At 42.7% G+C, this 27252-nt stretch overlaps 1 protein-coding gene across 2 annotated transcripts; it reads right to left on the bottom strand.

The window, feature by feature from the left end:
• Window positions 1–1921: 1921 nt before the first annotated feature.
• On the bottom strand, window positions 1922–26478 carry LOC106592781 (perforin-1). 2 transcript variants are annotated; one of them, XM_082967419.1, is made up of 8 exons: window positions 26343–26478; window positions 20801–21154; window positions 20469–20708; window positions 13408–13624; window positions 12584–12892; window positions 6982–7175; window positions 3706–4634; window positions 1922–2267 (listed from the first exon to the last, which is right to left on the bottom strand). In XM_082967419.1, the coding sequence occupies exons 2-7, from the start codon at window positions 21145–21147 to the stop codon at window positions 4196–4198; spliced, it is 1746 nt and encodes a 581-aa protein (XP_082823545.1). In that variant the 5' UTR covers window positions 21148–21154; window positions 26343–26478; the 3' UTR covers window positions 1922–2267; window positions 3706–4195. The 2 variants fall into 2 exon arrangements, with proteins under 2 accessions (XP_082823545.1, XP_045566386.2); XM_045710430.2 differs by lacking the exons at window positions 1922–2267; window positions 6982–7175 and having other exon boundaries at window positions 4418–4634.
• Between the last annotated feature and the right edge of the window lie 774 nt (window positions 26479–27252).

Here is a 27252-nt window from a genome sequence, read left to right as displayed (position 1 = left end):
ATTCCTTTACAGAAAGTGGCCTGTCTGACCATTTCTTGAACTTCTTTGCCATCTTTTTCTATTACAAAGGATCTCTGCTCTAACGTGACACTTCCTACGTATTCCATAGGCTCTCAGAGCCCGGGAAAAACCTGAATGTCGTCATTCCAGCCCCAGGCTGAAACACATTATCGCCTTTCTCAAGTGGCCGATCAAGGGACTGTGGGCTTAGGCGCGTGCACTGGCCGCCCCCGTCTTTGTGATTTTTCCTCTGTTTGCCGAAAAGGAGATTCCCGGTCTGAATATTATCGCTTTTTTATGAGATAAATTGCATAAAAATTGATTTTAAACAGCGGTTGACATGCTTCGAAGTACGGTAATGGAATAGTTAGAATTTTTTTGTCACAAATTGCGCCATGCGCACGACCCTGATTTACCATTTCGGATAGTTTCTGGAACGCACGAACAAAACGTCGCTATTCGGATATAACGATGGATTATTTGGGACCAAACCAACATTTGTTATTGAAGTAGCAGTCCTGGGAGTGCATTCTGACGAAGACAACAAAGGTAATAACATTTTTGTTATAGTAAATCTGATTTTGGTGAAGGCTAAACTTGCCGGGTGTCTAAATGGCTAGCCCGTCATGGCTGGGCTATGTACTTAGAATATTGCAAAATGTGCTTTCACCAAAAAGCTATTTTAAAATCGGACATATCGAGTGCATAGAGGAGTTCTGTATCTATAATTCTTAAAATAATTGTTATGCTTTTTGTGAACGTTTATCGTGAGTAATTTAGTAAATTGTTAGTAAATTCCCCGGAAGTTTGCGGGGGATATGCTAGTTCTGAACGTCACATGCTAATGTAAAAAGCTGTTTTTTGATATAAATATGAACTTGATTGAACAAAACATGCATGTATTGTATAACATAATGTCCTAGGTGTGTCATCTGATGAAGATCATCAAAGGTTAGTGCTGCATTTATATACTTTCAGAATACACTGTATAGAGGTCACTCTCACTCGAACCATAACAAAGAACAAAAATAAGGAGGCAGATGCTAAAATGTACTTCATTTAATTCTCAGAAAGAAGAAGAAAAAGCTACAAAGTGGTAAACCGAAAAAAGAGCCTATAGACCAATGTTTTGCCTTCATCAGTGCTGTAGACATGTTTATATTTAACTAGGCAAGTCAGTTAAGAACAAATTCTTATTTACAATGACGGCCTACCCCGGCCAACGCTGGGACAATTGTGCGCCACCCTATGGGACTCCCAATCACGGCCGGATGGGATGCAGTCTGGATTCAAACCAGGTACTGCAGTGACGCCTCTTGTACTGAGATGCCTTAGACCACTGCGCCACTTGGGAGTGGAGACATGTATATACGTTACTGGTGAACGGGGAGTCATCACGGCATATATTACACACAGAATGAGAGAAGAAGAAAATCAAAAAATGGACTGCTGGTGCATCTATCCCCCTTTTATCCCCCTCTCTCTATCTCTTCTTCCCCCTGTCTCCTGTTGTTCCTCCCTCTCTTCTTCCCCCTCTCTTCCTTCTGTTCCTCTCTTTCCCAACCTCTTTCTCATTCCGCCTCTATTCGCTCTCCCTCTCTCTCTCTAGGGTGAGTAGGCCCAATGGTTCGTGTTATGATGTGTATAGGTTAAATTGCTCCTAGATCTGTGGCTGATGGATGCCGTAAAAGACGATGTATCTCTCTAGCAGTGCTGCCATCTACAGGACAGACTGAGTTACTGCAGCTGTAGCAGTGCTGCCATCTATAGGACAGACTAAGTTACTGCAGCTGTTGCAGTGCTGCAACCTATAGGACATACTGAGTTACTCTAGCTGTAGCAGTGCTGCCATATACAGGACAGACTGAGTTACTACAGCACAACCCTACAGTCAGAGAGTACAACACCACCAACAACTATAGTCATTTGATTGACATATTTATTTAACAGGGACAATGCACATCAATTAACATTTCTGTAAATATGCCAGATTGAGACAACTGGCTATCTGTAGTCCCTGGTGCAGATATTATTTTTCACTTGCGGCATGTGTATACAACAATATCATCTGCATATTATATATCAACACCGTGACACATGAAGCATGTCCTTTATATATAAACAAAAGTGTAAAGGCCCTAAAACGGATCCTTGTGGGACCCCATTGTGCAGTTGCCAGACAATTAGACTTTCAGGTTGATTCTAACACTGTATTCTGTCAGATAAACTAATCCATCCATTTTAAAGCGTTGGGTGAGAAATTTAACCTCTTGGGGCTAGGTGGGACGCTAGCGTGCCACCCGTGGTGCACTCCATCAACAGCAGGTGCATTTCAAGAGCGGCAAATTTGAATCCAAATAAATGTCAAAATTCAAATTTTTCAAAAATACAACTATTTTACACCATTTGAAAGATAAACATCTCCTTAATCTAACCACGTTTTACGATTTCAAAAAGGTTTTACGGCGAAAGCATAAATTTAGAGTATGTTAGGACAGTACATTTACAAGAGTTGTGTGTAATGTTTTGTCAAGTCAAAGACAGGGTCACCAAAACCATAAAACCAGCTAAAATGATGCACTAACCTTTTACAATCTCCATCAGATGACACTCCTAGGACATTATGTTAGACAATGCATGCATTTTTAGTTCTATCAAGTTCACATTTATATCCAAAAACAGCGTTTTACTATGGCATTGATGTTGAGGAAATCGTTTCCCTCCAATAACCGGCAGTCAAGTCAGCACCACAAATTAAATAATTAAAATTAGAAAACATTGGTAAAATATTATATTGTCATTTAAAGAATTATAGATTTACATCTCTTGAACTCAATCAACTTGCCAGATTTAAAAATAACCTTACTGGGAAATCACACTTTGCAATAATCTGAGCACTGCGCCCAGAAAAATACGCGTTGCGATACAGACTAGACGTCATGTTGGGGAGATCTAAAATCGAAAATACTATGTAAATAATCCATTACCTTTGATTCTCTTCATCAGATGTCACTTCCAGGTATCACAGGTCCATAACGAATGAAGTTTTGTTCAAAAAAGCTCATCATTTATGTCCAAAAATCTCCGTCTCGTTAGCACATGATGTAAGCCAGCCGGACTTCTCGTCATGAACGAGGGGAAAAAATATATTTCCGTTCATTCAAACATGTCAAACGTTGTATAGCATAAATCATTAGGGCCTTTTTTAACCAGAACATGAATAATATTCAAGGTGGACGAATGCATACTCTTTTATAACGTATTGGAACGAGGGTACCCAACATGAACTCGCGCGCCAGGTGTCTAATGGGACATCATCGTTCCATGGCTCTTGTTCGGTCAGATCTCCCTCCAGAAGACTCAAAACACTTTGTAAAGGCTGGTGACATCTAGTGGAAGCAATAGGAAGTGCCAAAATATTCCTAAGCCCCTGTGTTTTTCAATGGGATAGGTTTAAAGTCAATACAACACATCAGGTATCCACTTCCTGTCAGAAAATGTCTCAGGGTTTTGCCTGCCAAATGAGTTCTGTTATACTCACAGACACCATTCAAACAGTTTTAGAAACTTTAGAGTGTTTTCTATCCATATATAATAAGTATATGCATATTCTAGTTACTGGGTAGGATTAGTAACCAGATTAAATCGGGTACATTTTTTTTATCCAGACGTGCAAATGCTGCCCCCTAGACCCAACAGGTTAACTTTGCTAGATTAGAGAGTAGTATTCTGTGATTTACAGTACCAAATGCTTTTAGCAAATATATAAAACACAGCTCCTACCACTTCCCCTTTGTCAAATTTTTAAATATATCAAGAACACTTTATCAAAACCATAGACATCTTTGGCTTTAGAGGTTTTAGAGTTTTTTTTATATAACACATACAGTATTTTAATTGTTTGACAGCCGCCGTTTAAATATAAGGTAACCTTTTATTTGTTTAGGTCACAGACAGGCTTTGGTGTGAATAATCATTATATAGTCAGCTAAATCCTATATACTCCCTGATTACACAGGACAGATAAAGACATGATTGATTGAAAGATTGAGGGGAGAAAGATGCACTGAGTACAACCTAGGGGATAACATATTCCAATGATTCCCCTTGTTTTCAACGTGGTTCCTGGTGAGCTGTACAGACAACAGTCCCACTGCCTGTAATGAATTTACTACAGTGCGTTGTGAGGGGTACATTATAAAGAGATGTAAAAGAACCATAGGTATAGGACTGCTGAACTCTGGACAGAAAAGGTAGAAAAGAGATGCACACTCTGACTGTAGAGTGGATTAGAGTGCACTGTGGGCGTGGAAGGTTTGTGTGTTGTGGCTTTGAAAGGTTTGTATTTTTCACACTTGTCCCCGGTCAGGTGAGGGTCACAGGTGAGGGTGTACAGGAAATAAAAGACCTCCCCACTGTTGTTACACCAGCGTTCGTGTTTCCCCTGCTCGAGGTCGAAGGTACAGTCACTCAGGTTGTCATCTTTATCCACAGGATCGTAATCCCAGACCACCACATTTAGACTCAGGTCTTTGTCAAAGGGACCCATGTCAAAGGTAGCATTCCAGACAGGATTATTGGATGGAATCACATCGGTCTGATGGGTCTTGGAACCGTAGGTGACCACAGCGTACCTGTAGCAGGTGGAGAAACAGGACGTTGGAAAGATTCAAATACTATGACATGCCACAAGAGGAGGATCAAACTCATTCCATGGAGGACCTAGTCTATACTGGTTTTAGTTTATGTTCCTTTCAATTAAGACTAAAGACAACCAGGTGAGGGGATTTCCTTACTAATTAGTGACCTTAATTCATCAATCAAGTACAAGGGAGGAGAGAAAACCCGTAGACACTCAGCCCTCCGTGGAATGAGAGAGGAGGGCCTACTCCAGTTGGCACATATTGCTTGGGTGCATCCCAAATTGATCCCTATTCCCTATTCCCTATTCCATAGAAATATTTTGAGTTCAATATAGAAGCCTTTACACAGAGGATTCTACATGAAACCAAAAAGGGTTCTACCTGGAACCAAAAAGGGTTCTCCTATGGGGTCAGCAGAGTAACCCTTTTGGAACCCTTTCTTCTAAGAGTGTAGTGCACTCTATAGAGAATAAAAGGCTTGTAACGGAAAATTATTACGCTTGTTTGAGCATCAAGATTAGTAAAGTTTGCTTTTTATCTTACATTTTCAGAGTGGTTAAACCCAAACCCAAATTCATATTTTTCGTTGTGCTCATTGGGAAGGGGTTCCAGATAGCTATCTGCACGTTCTGCTCAGTGCTCCAGCCTCCAGCACTTCTGTTGAAAAAAGTTAGCTCCACCCAACCTTTCAAAAGCCATTCAAATGAATTCCGCCCCTTGAGCAGATCTGCCTCGAAAACACTATTGAGAAAGCAAAACACAGATGTTCAGCCGGCTAATACTGCCGTGAACGCCTCACAAGGCAGAGTTGACAAACCAGACAGGGTTTGGGGTTTAGCAAGTCAATGGGAGAAGTGAAAAAAATCATTCTTAAGTTGTTCATTTTCTCGAACTCTAAAGGCAAAACCTAGATGTGAGACAATGTCTTAAAAATGCGCTTTCAATCTTTTGTATAATTTCAGCCGGTAGTTTTCAAAGTGGAGCTCACGAGCCAAAAGTGGTCTCAGTTTTTTCTGTACTAAGTCATCAAATGGTGTACTACGTCATCAAATTGTGTATTATGTCATCAAATTGTGTACTACGTCATCCATTTTGTATGATATGTTACGAATCCAGTTGTACTACATTTTGCAGATTTGTTGTGCTCAAGGTCCTGGAGTGCATATTTAAGTAGCTGAAACTGTCATTACTACAAACGTTACTTTCACCCAAAAACACGTTATATCAAAGGAGTAACTTTGCTTTGACGGCCTTTACATTTACATTTTGGAGCAACGTGACCGTTAGTACTGACGACGTATTTCTGAGCAACAATTATGGTAACTAACGTCGCCATGACATCGCCTGCAAGCATGGTCAGGGATGCAGGTTGATTGTTGGGATGATTCATGTCCTTGAGGTAGAACTGAGCAATTTCCACTACAATTTCCACCAAAATTGGCTATATTGTAAAAAAAAAAAAAAAAGGTTAATTTAAGGTTAGGGCTAGGCGTTAGGTTTAGCAGTGTGGTTAAGGTTAGGTTTAAAATCAGATTTGATGACTTTGTGGCGGTGGCAGCTAGTGACCAGTCTGCAGGGCTGTCTCCAGAACAAGATGAATGAACAAAAATGATAACCTGCATCAGGGATTTATATTGAAAAAGCTGTTATAGGCCTCATTATTTAAATTATTTTTGTAAACGGCAATAAACTTTTTGCTCGACAGATGGGTAAAAAACTGTGTTTACCACTACACCTCTGCAGAGAACTGAACAGTTTACCTGTGTTAAGCCTCGACTACACCTCTGCAGAGAACTGAACAGTTTACCTGTGTCAAGCCTCGACTACACCTCTGCAGAGAACTGAACAGTTTACCTGTGTTAAGCCTCGACTACACCTCTGCAGAGAACTGAACAGTTTACCTGTGTTAAGCCTCGACTATACCTCTGCAGAGAACTGAACAGTTTACCTGTGTCAAGCCTCGACTACACCTCTGCAGAGAACTGAACAGTTTACCTGTGTTAAGCCTCGACTACACCTCTGCAGAGAACTGAACAGTTTACCTGTGTTAAGCCTCGACTACACCTCTGCAGAGAACTGAACAGTTTACCTGTGTTAAGCCTCGACTACACCTTTGCAGAGAACTGAACAGTTTACCTGTGTCAAGCCTCGACTACACCTCTGCAGAGAACTGAACAGTTTACCTGTGTCAAGCCTCGACTACACCTCTGCAGAGAACTGAACAGTTTACCTGTGTTAAGCCTCGACTACACCTTTGCAGAGAACTGAACAGTTTACCTGTGTTAAGCCTCGACTACACCTTTGCAGAGAACTGAAATTGTGCAGTAACATAACATACGCTTCAGTGTCTCCCGCTATCCATTGGTAGTCTCCCCACAGTCCCCAGGCTCTGACCACCGTCACCACCAGTCTTCCCTGTGAGACCTTCCTGAGGCAGCAGTTTGAGTCCCGTCTAGAGTAAGGATCCCCACAGGACAGTTCCCCGGTGAACTTCGGGAGGGCATTCTCCTTCAGGTAATCCTGGACAGCCTCCTTTGTATTTTGAACCAAATGTTAGCATATTAATTGATATATAACATATAACCTAAGATCCCGATTTTAGGTTTTATTTATGCATCCTGTGACAAGAATATTCAATAAACAAACCCACCTGAGGTAACAGAACTATATAACAAACAACGTTCATCAGGTTACGTCAAACTTCTGGGTTTTCTTCTCCAAAGTTCAAACTCTTTGGAATCTCTGGCCGATAACAATAGAAATTGATAGAATATTATAGCCTTGATATGTATCATGTATATGTACAAATCTTAACCTACCATGTTAGCTAGGTAGGTAAATTAGGCTAACCAGATATCATAAACCCTGTTTATACCTAGTTCTAACATGTGTGCTTTGTCCTGGTCTTGTCCACATTCAAGTGCCCACATATTTAGAAAGATGCGTTGTGATCTGATTGTGATCTTCCTGACCACCTCTGGAGGTAGTCAGACACTCATTGTGCATGGTAAGCTTACAAGTACAGACGAATCTGGACATCGAAATATGTACATAATTTGCATAAAAGGAAAGACCAGGAAATCTGGTCACAATTCTTGTCAAGTGCTTCATTCTATAGCTAGAGGACTCCTGATATCTCCAGGAGGGAGAAGTAGAATTCTTTCCCTTATTAATCTGTTGTTGACTGGTACTGTCTTTGTCCTAGCTAGGGCCATCTAGCTAGGGCCATGCCTGTCTTCCCAAGAGCCTACTTGGTGTGTGAACTGCTGACTGCTCATAACTTGCAGATAGTTGTTGAAACGTCAACCAGGATTAAGTGGGAGGGCAACTTGCGACTTGTTTTGGTAATCAGTGGCTGTATTGGAGGGGACTGGTTTCTCCTCTCCTTGGCATTCATCAATTAGTACTTCAGTCTCCCATGGTTTCTCAGCGGCAGCTGTAAGCGGTGAATGTGTCAGTGGTGGTCTCGTCGGTAAAACGAAGACTGTCGCCAAAATGAAGACGGTTCTGACAAATTGTTCTGCAGAGTTCTTCGAGGAAGGAAACAGAGGAAGGCTCTCTCACTTAAAATGGCACCGAAGGGGATGGCTGCCGTTTTACGGGCTCCTAACCAACTGTGCTATTTTGTTTGTTTTTTTGCATTGTTTGTAACTCATTTTGTATATAACATTGCATCTACCATCTCTTATGACCAAAAAGAGCTTCTGGACATCAGAACAGCGATTACTCACCCCGAACTGGACAACGATATTATATTTAATGAGTCCGACGCTAAGGATATATTGCTTTGTCAAGAACAGACCCAAATTCCAGTCATCCGCGTGAAGAAAAGACGGAGAAAAACGGGGAGGAGTGCGGGGTGCATTATGAGAATTCGCCGGGGTTTAGGTAAACCACCACTACCCTCCGTATTAAATAAACTAGATGGTCTACGATTAAGACTATCCTACCATTAAAAACTGCAATATCTTATGTTTCACCAAGTCGTGACTGAACGACGACATGGATAATATAAAGCTGGCTCAGTTTTTCGTGCATCAGCAGGACAGAGCAGCTACGTCTGGTAAGAGGAGGGGTGGGGGGTGTGTGTCTATTTGTCAATAACTGCTGGTGCTATATGTTTAATGTTAAAGAAGTCTGAGGTATTGCTCGCTTGAGGTAGAATACCTCATCTATATTATTCGTAGCCGTCTATTTACCATCACAAACCGATGCTGGCACTAAGACTGTACTCAATGAGCTGTATAAGGCCATAAGCAAACAAGAAAATGCTCATCCAAAAGCGGCGCTCCTAGTGTCCGGGGACTTTAATGCAGGGAAACTAAAATCTGTTTTATCTCATTTCTACCAGCATGTCACATGTGCAACCAGAGGAAAAAAAACTCTAGACCACCTTTACTCCACACACAAAGATGCATACAAAGCTCTCCCTCGCCCTCCATTTGGCAAATCTGACAATAATTCTATCCTCCTGATTCCTGCTTACAAGCAAAAACTAAAGCAGGAAGTACCAGTGACTCGCTCAATACGGAAGTGGTCAGATGACACAGACGCTACGCTACAGGATTGTTTTGCTAGCACAGACTGGAATATGTTCCATGATTCATCCAATGGCATTGAGGATTATACCACCTCAGTCACCGGTTTCATCAATGAGTGCATCGACGACGTCGTCCCCACAATGACCACGTATTTCAACCAGAATCCATGGATTACAGACAACATCCGCACCGAGATAAAGGCTAAAGCTGCGGCATTCAAGGCGCGGGACCCTGATCCGGACGCTTGTAAGAAATCCCGCTATGCCCTCAGACAAACCATCCAACAGGCAAAGTGTCAATACAGAACTAAGATTCAGTCCTACTACGCCGGCTCTGATGCTCGTCTGATGTGGCAGGGCTTGCAAACTATTACAGACTACAAATGGGAACCCAGCCACGAGCTGCCCAATGAACAAGCCTAACAGACACGCAAAATTCCTTTTATGCTTGCTTCGAGGGAAGCAACACTGAAGCATGCATGCTAGCACCAGCTGTTCGACTGTGTCATCACGCTGTGTGAACACACTCTCTCAACATTCACAAAGCCTCAGGGCCAGATGGATTACCAGGATGTGTACTCAAAGCATGCACAGACCAACTGGCACATGTCTTCATTGACATTTTCAACCTCACCCTGACTGAGACTGTAATTCCTACATGTTTCAAACACCATACGGCCAGGTCTCAGGCCTACCACTGTTGTGTTATCGGCAAACTTAATGACGGTGTTGGTGTCGTGCCTGGACGTGCAGTCATTAGTGAACAGGGAGTACAGGAGAGGACTGAACATGCACCCCTGAGGGGCCCTTCGTGTTGAGGTTCAATGTGGCGGATATGTTGTTAGCTACCCTTACGACCTGGAGCCGTTACGTCAGGAAGTCCAGGATCCAGTTGCAGAGGGAGGTGTTTAGTCCCAGGGTCCTTAGCTTATTGATGAGCTTTGAGGGCACAATAGTGCAATGATGAGCTGTAGTCAATGAATAGCATTCTCACATAGGTGTTCCTTTTGTTCAGGTGGGAATGGGCCGTGTTGAGTGCAATAGAGATTGCATCATCTGTGGATCTGTTAGGGCGGTATGCAAATTGGAGTTGGTCTAGGGTTTCTGGGACAGTGGTGTTGATGTGAGCCATGACCAGCCTTTCAAAGCACTTCATGGCTACATAAATGACTGCTACGGGTTGGTTGTCATTTAAGCAGGTTACCTTAGTGTTCTTGGGCACAAGGACTATGGTGGTCTGCTTAAAACATGTTGGTATTACAGACTCAGACAGGGAGAGGTTGAAAATGTCAGTGAAGACACTTGCCAGTTGGCAAGCGCACGCTCACAGTACACGTCCTGGTAATCCGTCTGGCCCTGCAGCCTTGTGAATGTTGACCTGTTTAAAGGTCTTACTCACATTGGCTGCGGAGAGTATGATCACACAGTCTTCCGGAACAGCTGTTGCTCTCATGCATGTTTCAGTGTTATTTGCCAAGAAGCGAGCATAGAAGTAGTTTAGCTCGTCTGGTAGGCTCGTGTCACTGGGCAGCTCTCAGCTGTGCTTCCCTTTGGAGTCTGTAATGGTTTGCAAGCCCTGCCACATCCGACTAGCGTCAGCACCGGTGTTGTACGATTATATCTTAGTCCTGTATTGATGCTTTGCCTGTTTGGTTTGTCGGATGGCACTGCGAGATTTGTTATAAGCTTCCGGGTTAGATTTCTGCTCCTTGAAAGCAACAGTTCTAGCCTTTAGCTCAGTGCGGATGTTGCCTGTAATCCATGGCTTCTGGTTGGGGTATGTACGTATGGTCACTGTGGGGACGACGTCATCGATGCACTTATTGATGAAGCCAGTGACTGATGTGGTGTACTCCTCAATACCATCGGATGAATCCCGGAACATATTCCAGTCTGTGCTTGCAAAACAGTCCTGTAGATTAGCACCTGCTTCATCTGACCACTTTTTTATTGATCGAGTCACTGGTGCTTACTGCTTTCATTTTTGCTTGTAAGCAGGAATCAGGAGGATAGAATTGTGGTCAGATTTGCCAAATGGAGGGCGTGGGAGAGCTTTGTATGTGCTTTCTCTGTTTGTGGAGTAAAGGTGGTCTAGAGTTTTTTTCCCCTCTGGTTGCATATTTAATATGCTGATATCAATTTGGTAAAACGGGTTGAAGTTTTCCTACATTAAAGTCCCCGGCTACTAGGAGCGCCTCCTCTGGGTTTGCTTATGGCGGAATACAGCTCATTCAGTGCGTCTTAATGACAGCATCAGTCTGTGGTGGTATATAGACAGCTACGAAAAATACAGATGAAAACTCTCTAGGTCGATAGTGTGGTCTACAGCTCATCATGAGATACTCTACCTCAGGCTAGCAAAACCTTGATACTTCCTTAGATATCGTGCACCAGCTGTTATTTACAAAAAACATAGCCCGCCGCCCCTTGTCTTACCAGACGCCGCTGTTCTATCATGTCGATACAGCGTATAGCCATCCAGCTGTATGTTGATAATTTAGTCATTCAGCCACAACTCCGTGAAGCATAAGATATTACAGTTCTGAATGTCCCGTTGGTAGTTTAATCTTCCGCGTAGGTTGTCTATTTTATGTTCCAAAGATTGTACGCTTGCTAGCAGAATGGAAGGAAATGGGGGGTTTATTCATCGCCTACGAATTCTCAGAAGGCAGCCTGCCCTCTGGCCCCTTTTACTCCGCCTTCTCTTCACACAAAAAACAGGGATCCGGGCCTGTTCCCGGGAGAGCAGTATATCATTCACATCGGGATCATTGGACTTGTTAAAGGAAAAAAAGGATTCTGCCAGTCCGTGGTGAGTAATCGCAGTTCTGATGCCAATAAGTTATTTTCGGTCATAAGAGACGGTAGAAGCAACATTATGTACAAAATAAGTTAAAGAATACGTTTCAAACATCGCAAAGAAACGCACAAAAAAACAAAATCGGTTAGGAATACGTAAATCGTCAGCCTTCTTCTCCAGCACCATCTTAGATCGGTGGGTATCGTTACTCATTGTGTATTTATGCCTCAACCACCAGGGGCCCCATTGATTTTGTTGAGTCACAGGTATGAGTTGAACACACATAAGACATGGCAAGATGCTTAGAATTGCAGGAAATTAGCTTGAAAAGTGCAAAATGTTCTCTCCACCAACAACAGGGGTGTGAGCAGTTTGGGGTTGCATGCCTGGGGGTTTGTTACTAAGCCGATAAATGACAATGTCCAGCCAGACCTTTGTCACCTAGAAAAATGTGTGTGTCTGGTACCTTATTATTTCACCCACCTGTGTCCCAGGTGTAAGTCAGGCCCTGATTTGAGGGCAAGAAAGAAAAAAGCTGTGGAACTGGCTTCAAGGTCCAGATATGAATTTGAGGGAAATATATCAACAACCAAAGCCTACCTTTACTCCCTGCTGGACAACTGTGTTGGGTATAAGCAGGTGCAGAGGCCTCAGAGAATAGTAGATGATGTCCGGGATGTTCTTCAAGGTTCTCATCCAACTATGGAACCCCACTGAGTCATTACGGTTGAGTGACAGCTTCCCCGGCCAACCGGAGCCTCCCACCACCTTGGTGTGGTGGCTGAGGAAGCTAGAGCTGTCGGAGGTCTTCGAGTCATGGTTGTCCAGAACTTTGGAGCAACTTTGGACGGTAGAGGAAACTGATAACCCAAGGCTCCCCTTAAAACCTGCGGACAAGCAGGATTCCACCTGAGAGAAGGGAAAGATGGTATACAGACACATATTCAGAGAGATTGGTCTTTAACGTTTCTTCCATAAAAGACTGTGATGCATTTACTACATGGGAAATATTAGTCAATGGAATTTTCTGAATGTAACTGAACGTCTAGAAATACATTTCTAATCTAGTGCACCTGATTCTAATAATTTGCTGTTTGATGAGCTGAATCAGGTTAGTTTCAACTGGGGTTGGAGCGAAAACCTACAGGAGGGTGCTCTCCAGTAACAGGGTTGGAGAGCCCTGGTCTAGATAGATGTAAACCTACAGGAGGGTGCTCTCCAGGAACAGGGTTGGAGAGCCCTGGTCTAGATAGATGTAAACTTACAGGATGTTAGCTCTCCAGGAACAGTGTTAAAGAGCCCTGCTCAAACATTATACGTCTCTGGTTCTACGTAATGATTACAGATTGCTGTTTGAATTCCTGTAATTTCCTTTCATGGAAAATGTCCTCTATTACAACAGGCATTGAGACTAAGTAAGTCACCTGGTTTGTAGAGAGACTCTTAAGTGAAGCCTGACAGGTGTGTATTGCTGTGGTCATCGTCAACCGGCCTCCCAGGTCAACCTGGCGGATGTAGTGAGTCCCATAGGTGTCTATGAGCCGGCGGTACTGGGCCTTGGAGGTCTCAGAGAATGAGCCCAGACGATCAATGTCCTTACGGAACTCTTCGCTGAGAACAGGGCTGTCTGACACGCGATAACTGGAACACAGGAATTTGCATATCAGATGTGAATTAAAATACGACACAGAGACAACCTTGATCTACAATTGCTTAACCCTTTCTCAGCCTATAGCATACAGAAGCAATGGTCCTTTAAACATTTTGGTGGGTGTCGCGGTAACACCAGGTCACATACAAAAAATCCACTTAAACTTGAATGTGTTACAAATCGGAACTCAAAAGATCAGATTCCATGTGTTTTTTTGTTGTTGTTACAGTTCACACAAGGGGAAAAAGGTCAGATATGTATCAGATATGCCAATACATCGGAACTGAAGTGACTGTGTGAACAAAGCCTTTATGAAATGAAGACCCTTATGGAAAATTCACATGATTTCACATGGGAAAATTCCACAATTTGCGCAACGTTTTTTTTTCAGATACAATTTCACATGTGAAACCGTGTGTTTTTGGAACACTTCAATGTGGATTTTTACACGTGATCACATAACCTTTCACATGTGGATTCACATTTTCATGCGATGCCCTGTTAGTCACTATGAAACACACATAGATCTTTTAACATAGTGTTTTCAACTTACATACAGTGTATTCGGAAAGTATTCAGACCCCTTGACTTTTCCACATTTTGTTACGTTACAACCTTATTCTAAAATTGATAAAATTGTTTTAAACACAATAGCCCATAATGACAAAGCAAAAACTGGTTTTTAGACATGTTTGCAAATGTAAACAAAAAACTAAAATATAACATTTGCATATATATTCAGACCCTTTACTCAGTACTTTGTTGAAACACCTTTGGCAGTGATTACAGCCTCGAGTCTTCTTGGGTATGACGCTACAAGCTTGGCACACCTGTATTTGGGGAGTTTCTCCCATTCTTCTCTGCAGATCTTCTCAAGCTCTGTCAGGTTGGATGGGGAGTGTCGCTGCACAGCTATATTCAGGTCTTGCCAAAGATGTTTGATCGGGTTCAAGTCTGGGCTCTGGCTGGGCCACTCAAGGGCATTTAGACACTTTTCCTGAAGCCACTCCTCAGTTGTCTTGGCTTTGTGCTTAGGGTCGTAGTCCTGTTGGAAGGTGAACCGTCGCCCCAGTCTGAGGTCCTGAGCGTGCTAGAGCAGATTTTCATCAAGGATCGCTCTGTACTTTGCTCCGTTCATCTTTCCCTCAATCCTGACCAGTCTCCAAGTCCCTGCCGCTGAAAAACATCCCCACAGCATGATGCTGCCAACACCATGCTTCACCGTAGGGATGGTGCCAGGTTTCCTCCAGACATGACACTTGTCATTCAGGCCAAAGAGTTCAATCTTGATTTCATCAGACCAGAGAATCTTGTTTCTCATGGTCTGAGAAACCTTAGGTTCCTTTTGTCAAACTCCAAACGGGCTGTCATGTGCCTTTTACTGTAGAGTGGCTTCGGTCTGGCCACTACCATAAAGGCCTGATTGGCGGAGTGCTGCAGAGATGGTTGTCCTTCTGGAAGTATCTTCCATCTCCGCAGAGGACCTCTGGAGCTCTGTCAGAGTGACCATCGGGTTCTTGATCACCTCCCTGACCAAGGCTCTTCTCCCTCGATTGATCAGTTTAGCCGGGTGGCCACCTATAGGAAGAGTCTCGATGGTTCCAAACTTCTTCCATTTAAGAATGATGGAGGCCACTGTGTTCTTGGGGACCTTCAATGCTGCAGGAATTTTTTTGTTCCCTCCCCCAGATCTACACCGCCTCGACACAATCCTGTCTCAGAGCTCTACGGACAATTCGTTCAACCTCATGGCTTAGTTTTTGCTCTGACATACACTGTCAACTGTGGGACCTTATATAGACAGGTGTGTGCCTTTACAAATCATGTCCAATCAATTGCATTTACCACAGGTGGACTCCAATCAAGTTGAAGAAACATCTCAAGGATGATCAATGGAAACAGGATGCACCTGAGCTCAATTTAGAGCATCATAGCAAAGGGTCTGAATACTTATGTAATTAAGGTCTTTATTTAAATGTTGATTTTATTTGCAAAAATATTCTAAAATCATGTTTTCACTTTGTCATTATGAGGTATTATGTTTAAATAATTGAATCCAATTTAGCATAAGGATGTAACGTAAAAAAATATGGAAAAAGTCAAGGGTTCTGAATACTTTCCGAATGCACTGTATTTGACACACTTTGACCTCATTGTGCATGTTTATTTATATAGTAATTCTTATTCAACATGTCCTCACCTGGGATTTGAACTCACAACCTCTTGGTTCACGGCATTATGATCTTCCTACTGATTTTACCAGAATTCCTACACTTCAAAGTACATCTCAGCTTTGTTAAAAATACACTCAAGAAAAACTATTATATTCAACAAATAAAATTCAAATAAAATAAAAAATGATTGGTCACATACACATGGTTAGCAGATGTTATTGCGAGTGTAGCGAAATGCTTGTGCATCTAGTTCCGACAGTGCAGCAACATCTAACAAGTAATGTCTAACAATCCCTAACAATTACCTAATACACACAAATCTAAGTAAAGGAATGGAATAAGAATATATAAATATGAATATATGGATGACCGGCATAGGCTAAGATGCAATAGATAGTATAGAATACAGTATATACATATGAGATGTGTAATGCAAGATATGTAAACACCATTAAAGTGGCATTATTAAAGTGACTAGTGATCCATTTATTAAAGTGACCAATGATTTCAAGTCTGTATGTAGGCAGCAGTCTCTCTGTGTTAGTGATGGCTGTTTAACAGTCTGATGGCCTTGAGATAGAATCAATATTTCAGTCTCTTGGTCCCAGCTTTGATGCACCTGTACTGACCTCGCATTCAGGATTGTAGCGTGGTGAACAGGCAGTGGCTTGTGTCCTTGATGATCTTTTTGGCCTTCCTGTGACATCGGGTGCTATAGATGTCCTGGAGGGCAGGTAGTTTAACCCCGGTGATGCGTTGTGCAGACCGCCCCACCCTCTGGAGTGCCCTGCGGTTGTGGGCGGTGCAGTTGCCGTACCAGGCGGTGATACAGCCCAACAGGATGCTCCCAATTGTGCATCTGTAAAAATTTGTGAGGGTTTTCGGTGACAAGCCAAATTTCTTGAGCCTCTTGAGTTTGAAGAGGTGCTGTTGCACCTTCTTCACCACACTGTCTGTGTGGGTGGACCATTTCAGTTTGTCAGTGATATGTACTCCGAGGAACTTAAAACTTTCTACCATCTCAACTGCTGTCCCTGTCGATGTAGATGGGGGGTGCTCTCTCTGCTGATTCCTGAATTCCACGATCATCTCCTTTGTTTTGTTGACGTTGAGTGAGAGGTTATTTTTCTGATACTACAGTCCAAGAGCCCTCACCTCCTCCCTGTAGGCTCGTCGTTGTTGGTAATCAAGTCTACTACTGATGTGTCGTCTGCAAACTTGATGATTGAGTTGGAGACGTGCATGGCCACGCAGTCATGGGTGAATAGGGAGTACAGGAGGGGGCTGAGCACGCATCCTTGTGGGGCCCCAGTGTTGACGATCAGCGAAGTGGAGATGTGTTCTACCTTCACTACCTGGGGGCGGCCTGTCAGGAAGTCCAGGACCCAATTTCACAGGGCGGGGTTGAGACCAGGGCCTCAAGCTTAGTGATGAGCTTGGAGGGTACTGTGAGTTTAAATGCTGAGCTATAATCAATGAACAGCATTCTTACATAGGTATTCCTCTTGTCCAGATGGGATAGGACAGTCTGATGGCGATTGCATCGTCTGTGGACCTATTGGGGCGGTATGCAAATTGAAGTTGGTCTATGGTGACAGGTAAAGTGGAGGTGATATGATCCTTGACTAGTCTCTCAAAGCACTTCATGATGACAGAAGTGAGTGCTAAGGGGCTATAGTCTTTTAGGTCAGTTACCTTTGCCTTCTTGGATACAGGAACAATGGTGGCCATCTTGAAGCATGTGGAGACAGCAGACTTGGATTGGGAGAGATTTAATATCTCCGTAAACACAACAGCCAGCAGGTCTGTACATGCTTTGAGGATGCGGCTAGGGATGCCATCTGGGCCAGCAGCCTTGTGAGGGTTAACACGTTTAAATGTCTTACTTACGTCGGCCACGGAGAAGGAGAGAACCCACAGACCTTGGTAGTGGGCCGCGTCGGTGGCACTGTAGTATCCTCAAAGTGGGCAAAGAAGGTGTTTCGTTTGTCTGGAAGCAAGACGTCGGTGTTCGCAACGTGGCTGGTTTTCCTTTTGTAGCCGGTGATTGTCTGTAGACCCTGCCACATACGTCTCATGTCTGAGCCGTTGAAATGCGACTCCACTTTGTCTCTATACTGACCTTTTGCTTGTTTGATTGCCTTACAGAGGAAATAACTACAATATTTGTATTCGGCCATATTCCCAGTCGCCTTGCCATGGTTTAATGTGGTGGTATGCGCTTTCAGTTTTGTGCAAATGCTGCCATCTATCCACGGTTTCTGGTTAGGGTAGGTATTATTAGTCACAGTGGGTACAACATCTCCTAAACACTTCCTTATAAACTCACTCACCGAATCAGCGTATACGTCGATATTATTCTCTGATGCTACCCGGAACATATTCCAGTCCGCTTGATCAAACAATCTTGAAGTGTGGATTCCGATTGGTCAGACCAGCGTTGAATTGTCCTTAGCATGGGTACTTCCTGTTTGAGTTTCTGCCTATAGGAAGGTAGGAGCAAAATGGAGTCGTGGTCAGATTTGCCAAAAGGAGGGCCAGGGAGGACTTTGTATGCATTGCGGAAGTTAGAGTAACAGTGGTCCAGTGTTTTTCCAGCGCAAGTGCTACAGTGGATATGCTGAAAGAATTTAGGTAGCATTGTTCTCAAATTTGATTTGTTAATATCCCCAGCTACAGTAAACGCAGCCTCAGGATATATGGTTCCCAGTTTGCATAAAGTCCAGTGAAGTTCCTTGAGGGTCGTCGTGGTATCGGCTTGAGGCGGGGAAATACACGTCTGAGACAATAACCGAAGATAATTCTCTTGGGAGATAATTTTGTGGACATTTGATTGTGAGGAATTCTTGGTCAGGTGAACAACAGGACTTGAGTTCCTGTATATTGTTACAATTACACCATGAGTCGTTAATCATGAAACATACACTGCCGCCCTTCTTCTTCCCGGAGAGATGTTTATTCCTGTCGGCGCGATGCACTGAAAATCCAGGTGGTTTTACCGACTCCGACAACATGTCCCGAGAGAGCCATGTTGTCGTGAAACAGAGTATGTTACAATCCCTGATGTCTCTTTGGAAAGCAACCCTTGACCTGATTTCGTCGACTTTGTTATCTAGGGACTGGACATTAGCGAATAATATACTCGGAAGCGGTGGGTAGTGTGCGCGCCCCCTGAAGTCTCAATAGAAGACTTCGGCGACTTTGTTTAGGGTTGACGTCTGAAATCAATTCAAATGGTTGTGCAGACAAAGGATCCGCTTCTGGAAAGTCGTGTTCCCGATCGTAATGCTGGTAAATGATTCAGGAGTAACATTAAAGTAACATTAAAGTAACATTAAAACAAATTATACAACTATACAGAAAACTCTCAAACTGCAAAATAAGTAAATTAAATCAACGATGACAGAGAGAATAGTCAGATTAACTGATAACTAGAATAGCAGTGCAGATCTTTTACTAAGTGCAGAGATGTATTATAGATACTGAATGTGTAGTTATCCTTTTCTGTAATACACATGATTTCCAGTATTCTGTGTTATGTATGAAACTCATACATGTGTATGACCTTTTTAAGTGCCAGTGTTGAATGTTATGGTTAAAGTTTGACAGCATTCTGTGCCGGGGACACACTGACAATGTATCTGTGACACTGTGGCTGCGTTTACACAGGCACACCAATTATGATCTTTTGCCCAATTTTTGAAAATCTGATCTGATTACTCAAAATACCAAAAAAGATTGCTGGTTTAAAAGTAGAGAATGTCATCCCTGCCCAGTCCTGCACAATTATTTTACTATCAGTTACAGAAAGATGCGATTCTTGCAGAAAGTGTATGGTTTTCAATAGATATATTCTTAATCTTTAAACAAGGTGATAAATGCAATTGACAGAAAAATCGGATTTAAAGCTTTAAATCAGAAATACTTTAGTTTTTCCAGCAAGCCAACCCTGGAATGAGCTCCCTACAACACAACAGTCCAAAGACTTCCTTCTGCGTGGAATGGAAAGAACTATTTGGATGAGCTCTAAGAGTTTAAATTGACCCACTTGCTGTGCTTTTTGATACTTTCTAGCTGGGTTATCACTGCACTTAGACCTGTATGGGCTAAGAGATATCAAGCCTGGGGTTAAGCAGCTATTAAAACATGCACAACTAAGCCCAGGGCTAGCTGGTCCTGTCCATAGGAGGATTAGCACTGCCTTATCAGAGCAAGCCAATCACCTCCTCCAACCTAAAACAATCGTTCCAGAATGTTCTGTAAAATTATGTTATATTCTCAGCACAGTAAAAAATTATCCGTTTTTTTTCCAGAGAAGCAAGGATGTTTTTGGGGATATTCTCAGAACGTTTTGTCATGGTACCCTGGAGGTTTTGTCTAGTTCCCGGTTTGTTCCATGGATGTCCCCGAATACGTTTTTATGACGTTCTTGGGATGCAGTTGAATGGTCCCCTGGAGGTTTTTGTCTAGCTAAAATGTTGTCATTTTTACATTTTGCATCCCCATGTTGTAAAAAAAATCACATGAGATTTTGTTGTTTTCACATTTTGTTTCATTTTTTTTGTGTCACATGTTATCACATAAGATCAGATGTGAAATGTTGTATCTGTTAGGGAAGCGCTATAAAAATGTAACAAATCATCATTATTGTTATTATTACCTGTAGTGACGGCAGCGGAGATTCTGTGAGAAGAAAGAGTGGCGGTCCTCTTTGGTCTTGGTTGTGGCAAAGATGGCTACATCAGATTGGGACCCTCCCATCTCTATGCTAGCACCCACATCCTTCTGCACACTCACAATCCCCGGTCCCACAAGTACGCTACCAGACACCTTCGCCTCATTACTCAAACCCCCCTTCCATTTTGAAGAGATCTCATTGGTAGTGGACTGTGCCAGGTTACTGGAGGAGAGGAGAGCAGAGGAGAGGAGAGATGTTTACTGTCAAAAAAGAAAACTTCCATCAAGTAAACAGACAGAAACTATCCTACTCACCTGACAGAGGCATGAGAGTGGCTGGAGATATCCTCAATACAGTGGCTGTAGGGCCTCCAGTCTACAACAGACAGGGGTATTTTCTGCAGCTCGTTCCCCTGTAGGGGGTTACTACACAGTGTACAGGTTTTAATGGGGGACAGGTAGGTCTTCAGGTCGATCAGGTAGGCCCCTTTACGTTTCAGGGTCACCACATCGAAACCCTCCCCTGCCAGGTTGTGACCGGGGACAAAGGGTGCGGAGTCACACTGGGATTGGCTGGCAGTACGACAGGTGAGGGCGGAGTCCAGTTGAGAAAGGAGAAGGAGGAGAGGAAGGGAGAAGAGGGGAGGGGCTGGAACGGACATTACTGAACTAAAGGGAGGGTGGCGAGGCAGAAGAGAGAGAGAAAAAGGAGGAGAGCGATTATGAGAGGAGTGGGGAAGAAAATGGCAGAGACAGAAGGGATGAGAGAAAGTGAGAGGTGTGGGGGAGAGAGAAGGAGAGAGAGACTGTTTAAACTCCATGATGTGAAGGTCTTTGTTACTTGAAATGAAAGCGCTATATACAGTGCATTCGGAAAGTAATCAGACCCCTTGACTTTTTCCACATTTTGTTACGTTACAGCCTGAATCCAAAATTGATTAAATAAGAAAATGCTCGTCAATACCCTGTAATGACAAAGCAGCCCTTACTCCTACATCTCTGGCATCGGTGTACAAAGCAAATGGACGATGGAAATCCGGAGCAGCTAGCACCGGTTCAGAGACAAAAAGGGTTCCAGCATTATGTAACCCGAAAGGGAGATGAAGGATGTCCCAGAGGACAAGGTAGAGGTAGGAAATGTCATCAGGAGTGACAAATTCAGGCAATTATTTGGCACGCATGGAGAGACCTGCAAATATCCCTTCTGCATATTGAACTTGCTAGCGTACTTAGCAGCACCAACACAGTCAACACAATCATCGACCCTGGGCAAAGGGTACGAGTCCAACTTAGTAATGGTATTGAGTTTCCCAAAATCGAAACAAAACCAGAGACCCATCCTCCTTAGGTGCCAATATAACGCTAAGGTGCTGCAAAAGATTTGATTTCGTGTTCAAGGTACTAATATGCAGGGTGAACTCCACAGAATGTTGCCATGTTGTACAATTCTGTGCTCAAGCATGAACTCATCCTCACTGCAGAGTTTCTCTCTCTTTTCAGGATTCACTCAATAAGCATGTTGTTTGGTTTGGGCAGAGTCCCCAATGCCAATGTTTTAGTTGGCACATCTGAGAATGAACCCTGATATTCTAAAAGCAGTGCAACAATGTTGCCTTTTTCCTCTGAAGGTAGGTGTGCCAAAAATACATCAAGGTTTTCCAGAATCTCTGAGTTGCTCAGCTGTCCAACAGGTACAGGGTCTATTGGGCTTTCCTTATGCTCTGAATGAGTACTGGGCTTTTCTCGTGTTCTCAAGGAAGACTATAGTCAATGGTGACGGTAGTGGCCACAGGCAGAAGATCACTACCGGTTTCCACCGACTTCTCCGCAGTTAGTGAGGGAGATATAAGATTTTTGCAATTTGTTCCGGGTCATTGGCAGCAGAGAACTAGAAGGAAAGGCGGCCAAGGAGGTGTTGGCTTTACTCTGTTCAGAAATCAGCTCCTTCCTAGACATTGAAGTATCAACTGTTGGGACCCTCACTTCTTTCAGTGGTCCTACAAACTCACTCACCTTTGGTGTTTTGAAAGGAGAGGTCAACTCAGGGGGTTGACTGAAACAGGATCACACATAAATGTCTCAGACATTTAGAGATCGCTGACATCCTCCTCAACACTAGACTTTCTCCCTGCAAATTTCTTAGACATAGCATGTGTAACGGCACACGCTGGGAACACTCTAGGGTACATTTATGATAACCCATCAGTTTCCTCTACTCAGGATTCTATACAAATGACAGGATTTGTAATGACCTTCCCTCCAGCCAAATCATTTCCCAAAATGAATGACACCCCCTTCACTGGTAGGCTAGGGGTTGTGGATAACTACTGGGTTCTTTGTTTGAGAAGGTCGTTTTAGGTAGCAACCCCTTCATGAAGGCAATTCTTGAACTGCTTGAGTGTCTTTAAATCCTCAAGGTCTTTAATACCTCTCCACTAAAAAATACATGGTTGTTCCCTTATGAATTCAACATGGCTTTGCGATTGTCTTTTGTCATTTATGAAACTGTTGTCTGTATGCTTCTGGGACAAACTCGTAAGCCTGAAGGATATCAGCTTTACAGCTTTACTGTCATAATCTGAACTCTGGTCAAGAGATAAAGCGATGTACATTTTCTGAGCTTTTCCCACAAGAACACTTTGGAGGAGCAGTGACCAAATATCTCGTGGCCATTTTAGGGATGTGGCCATCCACTCAAACAGAGTAAAATATACGCCCACCTCCTTTTCGTTGAAAGGCGGTACAAGTCGGCTGTTCCAACCAAGATCAAACTCTGTTGAGGGTGCAGGATGGCCTGACTTGATTCGGAGTACTTCCAGATCTATCTCCTTTCGTCGCGCTTCCAGCTCCATCTCTTTTAATCAAATGACATGCACACATTCTTCTTGTTCTAGTCTGGTTGCACGTTCTCTTTCCCTTTCCTGGTGCTCAAGTCTGAATTTCTGTTGCTCCAATCTCTCTTCACGTTCTCTTTCCCTTTCCTGGTGCTCAAGCTCTAATTTCAGTTTGTTCCCATTTTACCTTTAGTTCAACCTCAGTTGCATGTCTACGGGGTGTACTCTACCACCCGTTGGACCCTTTCCGTCATCCTCCCTCTCCGGAAGGATTTCCTCCTCAACCAAAGCAGTTGGACTACTGCTTTTGAATTGGCATGTGCAACTTTGATATCATTATGCTTTGCAATGACGAGCAGAATCGCCTTTGTACATTTATCTAGAATCTCCCATGTAGAGTTTTCCACAAATGCTTCTAATTCAAAGTCCATTATTTTATTTTATTATTAGCCTGTGTGTTTATGCAACTTCCAAATGATTCCTTTTATCTTATAACCCCTCTGGGCAGTTGGATGTCAGTGACAGAAACTCTACCAATTATTTTTTTGAACACTAAAATATCTGGGCACGGTAGAGCTTCAACTAGGTGATTAGAGGAAACAGTATCCCGGACGAGCCTCCATTTTGTTACGTTCCCCCGCAAGAAACCAAAACTTGTCGCTCAAACAGAAGGGGAAACTAACAAAGATTCACTAACAACAACCAAAACAAAACAGGTGGGGTTCTAGGAGGGGTTCTGAAAGACACTCATGGAGGTGTCCACTGAAAGTTGACTATCAACAACAACTGGGACCAAAAAGACACCCACTATGAGCACCCACAAAATTTGCCAAAGAAGAGGTAAACAAAATAAAAACCCACACTTAACTTAAAAGGGAAGCAAACCAAAAAGTGGAGCAAAACAAAAACAGGGAAGAAATAGGGAAAGCCAACTAAAGGTTAACCCTCCACATCTCTCAAGCCGCTCGTCAATATCACCTGTGCCAGCACAGTTGAAAAACCTTCTCACTAAGGAGATGACAGCCAGCACAGGTGTAACACATACTTAATAACAAGGTGACACCAATTGGTGCGCCCAGCGTGCCAACGTCCAACCTCTAAATATACATGGAAAACCGAAGCCTGTAAATGCTAGTAAGCTAGTTTCATCATATTACCTCAAGAACACAATACACTAATAACATGAAATCCTGACACCACAAAACATAATTTACACAGTATGTGACTAATATTTATACAAGTAAGGTACAAGGTTTTCAGAGGTTACAATCTCCTTTTAGTGAGTTTTATACATTTAATTGGGAACTTCACTCCACTTTTTTCATTAGCCCAATGTTGTAAAATTAGCCCACTGTTGTAAAATATAAGGACAACAACCACAGAGCCACTGCCTGTTCACCCCGCTATCATCCAGAAGGCGAGGTCAGTACTGGTGCATTAAACCTTGGACCGAGAGACTGAAAAACAGCTTCTATCTCAAGGCCATCAGACTGTTAAATAGCCATCAGTAGCACCTTAGAGGCGGCTGCTCTATATACATAGACTTGAAATCACAGGCCACTTTAATAATTGAACACTGGTTACTTTAATAATGTTTACATATCTCATATACTGTATTCTATTCTACTGTATCTTAGTTTGCCGCTCTGACATTGCTCTTCTTAATTCCATTCCTTTACTTGGGTTGTTGTGAAATTGTTAGATATTACTTGTTAGATATTACTGCACTGTTGGAGCTAGAAACACAAGCATTTCTCTACACCTGCAATAACATCTGTTAAACACGTATATTTGTGACCAATAACATTTGATTTGATCTGTCAGCTCCATTTGCACAGAATGCGTAGACCCCTTTATCTGACTCATGAGCTTCCACAGTAAACGCTGTAAGGATAATCTCTCAGTGAAAGCTCCCCGGTGCTGTACCCATCGAACAAAAATATTATTTTCTACAAAAATTATTTCCTACTTTACTTTTGGTCATTCATGTATTTTATAAATGTATTGTTTTGAGCTTACAGCGGTGGTCTCCCATCCAAGTACTAACCAGGCCCGACGCTGCTCAGCCATCGAGATCAGACGAGATCAAGCATGTACAGTGTGATATGGCCACAAGTGTATTTTCTACCCCATTTGCTCCCTGATTTACAACCTTGGCTCATCGCTGGGGGGGGGGGTTCAGTGTTGTGTGAGTATTTAATCTCTCATTCATGTATTGAATCACTCATTCATGTATTGAATCACTCATTCACGTATTTAATCACTCAATCACTTGTTCATCAACCCTTCGGTGTTCTGTAAGTGTATATTATTTTGTGATAGGTGTGTGTCAGAGTGTGTGTATTTAGTATAAGGGCTTTCCAGAACCTATGTTTTCCCCTGAGATGCCGTTTGTCTGTCGACATACAACCATTGTACGTGCTTGTAAATGTGCATGTAATTCTATGTGTTTATATATACTGCGTGAGTGTGTGGCCATTAGCCTGTGTGGGTTGTACAAGCTGTGACCTTGAGTTTGTGTGTCCTTGTGGATTTCAACAGTCCCGCTAGAGTTCATTGGCAAGAAAATCTTACTTCCTTTCTCTTGGCAGAAGTCCAAAAAACAGACTTTCTGCTGGTTTTATAACTTCTCCACAGAAAGTCTCCGGAATTACAGAATAGCAATTAGATTATTATTATTATTACTTATTATTAAAATTACAGAATCTCATTATTATGAATTATCATTGGGATTACATAGTCTTCTCAACAACAAACACATACACCGGAGTTGTTGAACCAAAAGATAATGATTAGGTGAAATATTTAGCGTTTTACCATTATTCTGACAATTGCCAGTGCCAAACCTTTGTTTGGTTAATAGGCTAGTGACAATTTAAAAGTCACGCCACTAATGATTTTGGATTGAATTGAAATACACAACTATGATATGAAAAAACACAATTGAAATCTGTGAAATCGGAAATCTGACAAAGATTCCTCTGAATCTAAACCTTGTTATTAAAGGCTTTAAATCCACTCACCTGTTTGAATTGGTGTGAGTGGTTCTTCAGCTGAGTTCGTCCTCAGATCTGGAGTCAGTGACGAAGTGTGTCTCTCCCTCCTCTGTCTGTCTGTTTTTCTCTACAGCCAGGGATGGTCTTTTACACAGAACAGCTGACTTTCTGACTATGAGAAACCTTTCCAGAAAACTTTCCTAAAGCTCCTTAACCCTTTACACTATTGGAAATCGGCCTATATTGATAGAGCTATTGTGGGGAGCTACAGTGGGGGAAAATGTATTTGATCCCCTGCTGATTTTGTACGTTTGCCCACTTACAAAGAAAGGATCAGTCTATAATTTTTATGGTAGGTTTATTTGAACAGTGAGAGACAGAATAACAACAAAAAAATCCAGAAAAACACATGTCAAAAATGTTACAAAATGATTTGCATTGTAATGAGGGAAATAAGAATTTGACCCCTCTGCAAAACATGACTTAGTACTTGGTGGCAAAACCCTTGTTGGCAATCACAGAGGTCAAACGTTTATTGTAGTTGGCCACCAGGTTTGCACACATCTCAGGAGGGATTTTGTCCCACTCCTCTTTGCAGATCTTCTCCAAGTCATTAAGGTTTTGAGGCTGACGTTTGGCAACTCAAACCTTCAGCTCCCTCCACAGATTTTCTATGGGATTAAGGTCTGGAGACTGGCTAGGCCACTCCGGGACCTTAATGTGCTTCTTCTTGAGCCACTCCTTTGTTGCCTTGGCCGTGTATTTTGGGTCATTGTCATGCTGGAATAGCCATCCACGACACATTTTCAATGCTCTGGCTGAGGGAAGGAGGTTCTCACCCAAGATTTGATGGTACATGGCCCCGTCTATCGTCCCTTTGATGCGGTGAAGTTGTCCTGTCCCCATAGCAGAAAAACACCCCCAAAGATAATGTTTC

The sequence above is a fragment of the Salmo salar genome, chromosome 02, assembly GCF_965601325.2.
Source record: "Salmo salar chromosome 02, fSalSal1, whole genome shotgun sequence".
Lineage (NCBI taxonomy): Eukaryota > Metazoa > Chordata > Actinopteri > Salmoniformes > Salmonidae > Salmo > Salmo salar.
The sequence above is the reverse complement of the archived record's forward strand: the minus strand, read 5'-3'. Positions and strand labels throughout refer to the sequence as shown.

Bases quoted from the DNA above. Each gene is read 5' to 3' on its own strand.
- LOC106592781 (XM_082967419.1), bottom strand. From the start codon at position 21,147: ATGTCCGTTCCAGCCCCTCCCCTCTTCTCCCTTCCTCTCCTCCTTCTC. The intron at 12,893-13,407 runs GTGACTTACTTA...CCCTTCTCTCAG, and splicing joins AGAGTCTCTCTACAAACCAG to GTGGAATCCTGCTTGTCCGC. The intron at 4,635-6,981 runs GTATGTTATGTT...CACCTGCTACAG, and splicing joins ATAGCGGGAGACACTGAAGC to GTACGCTGTGGTCACCTACG.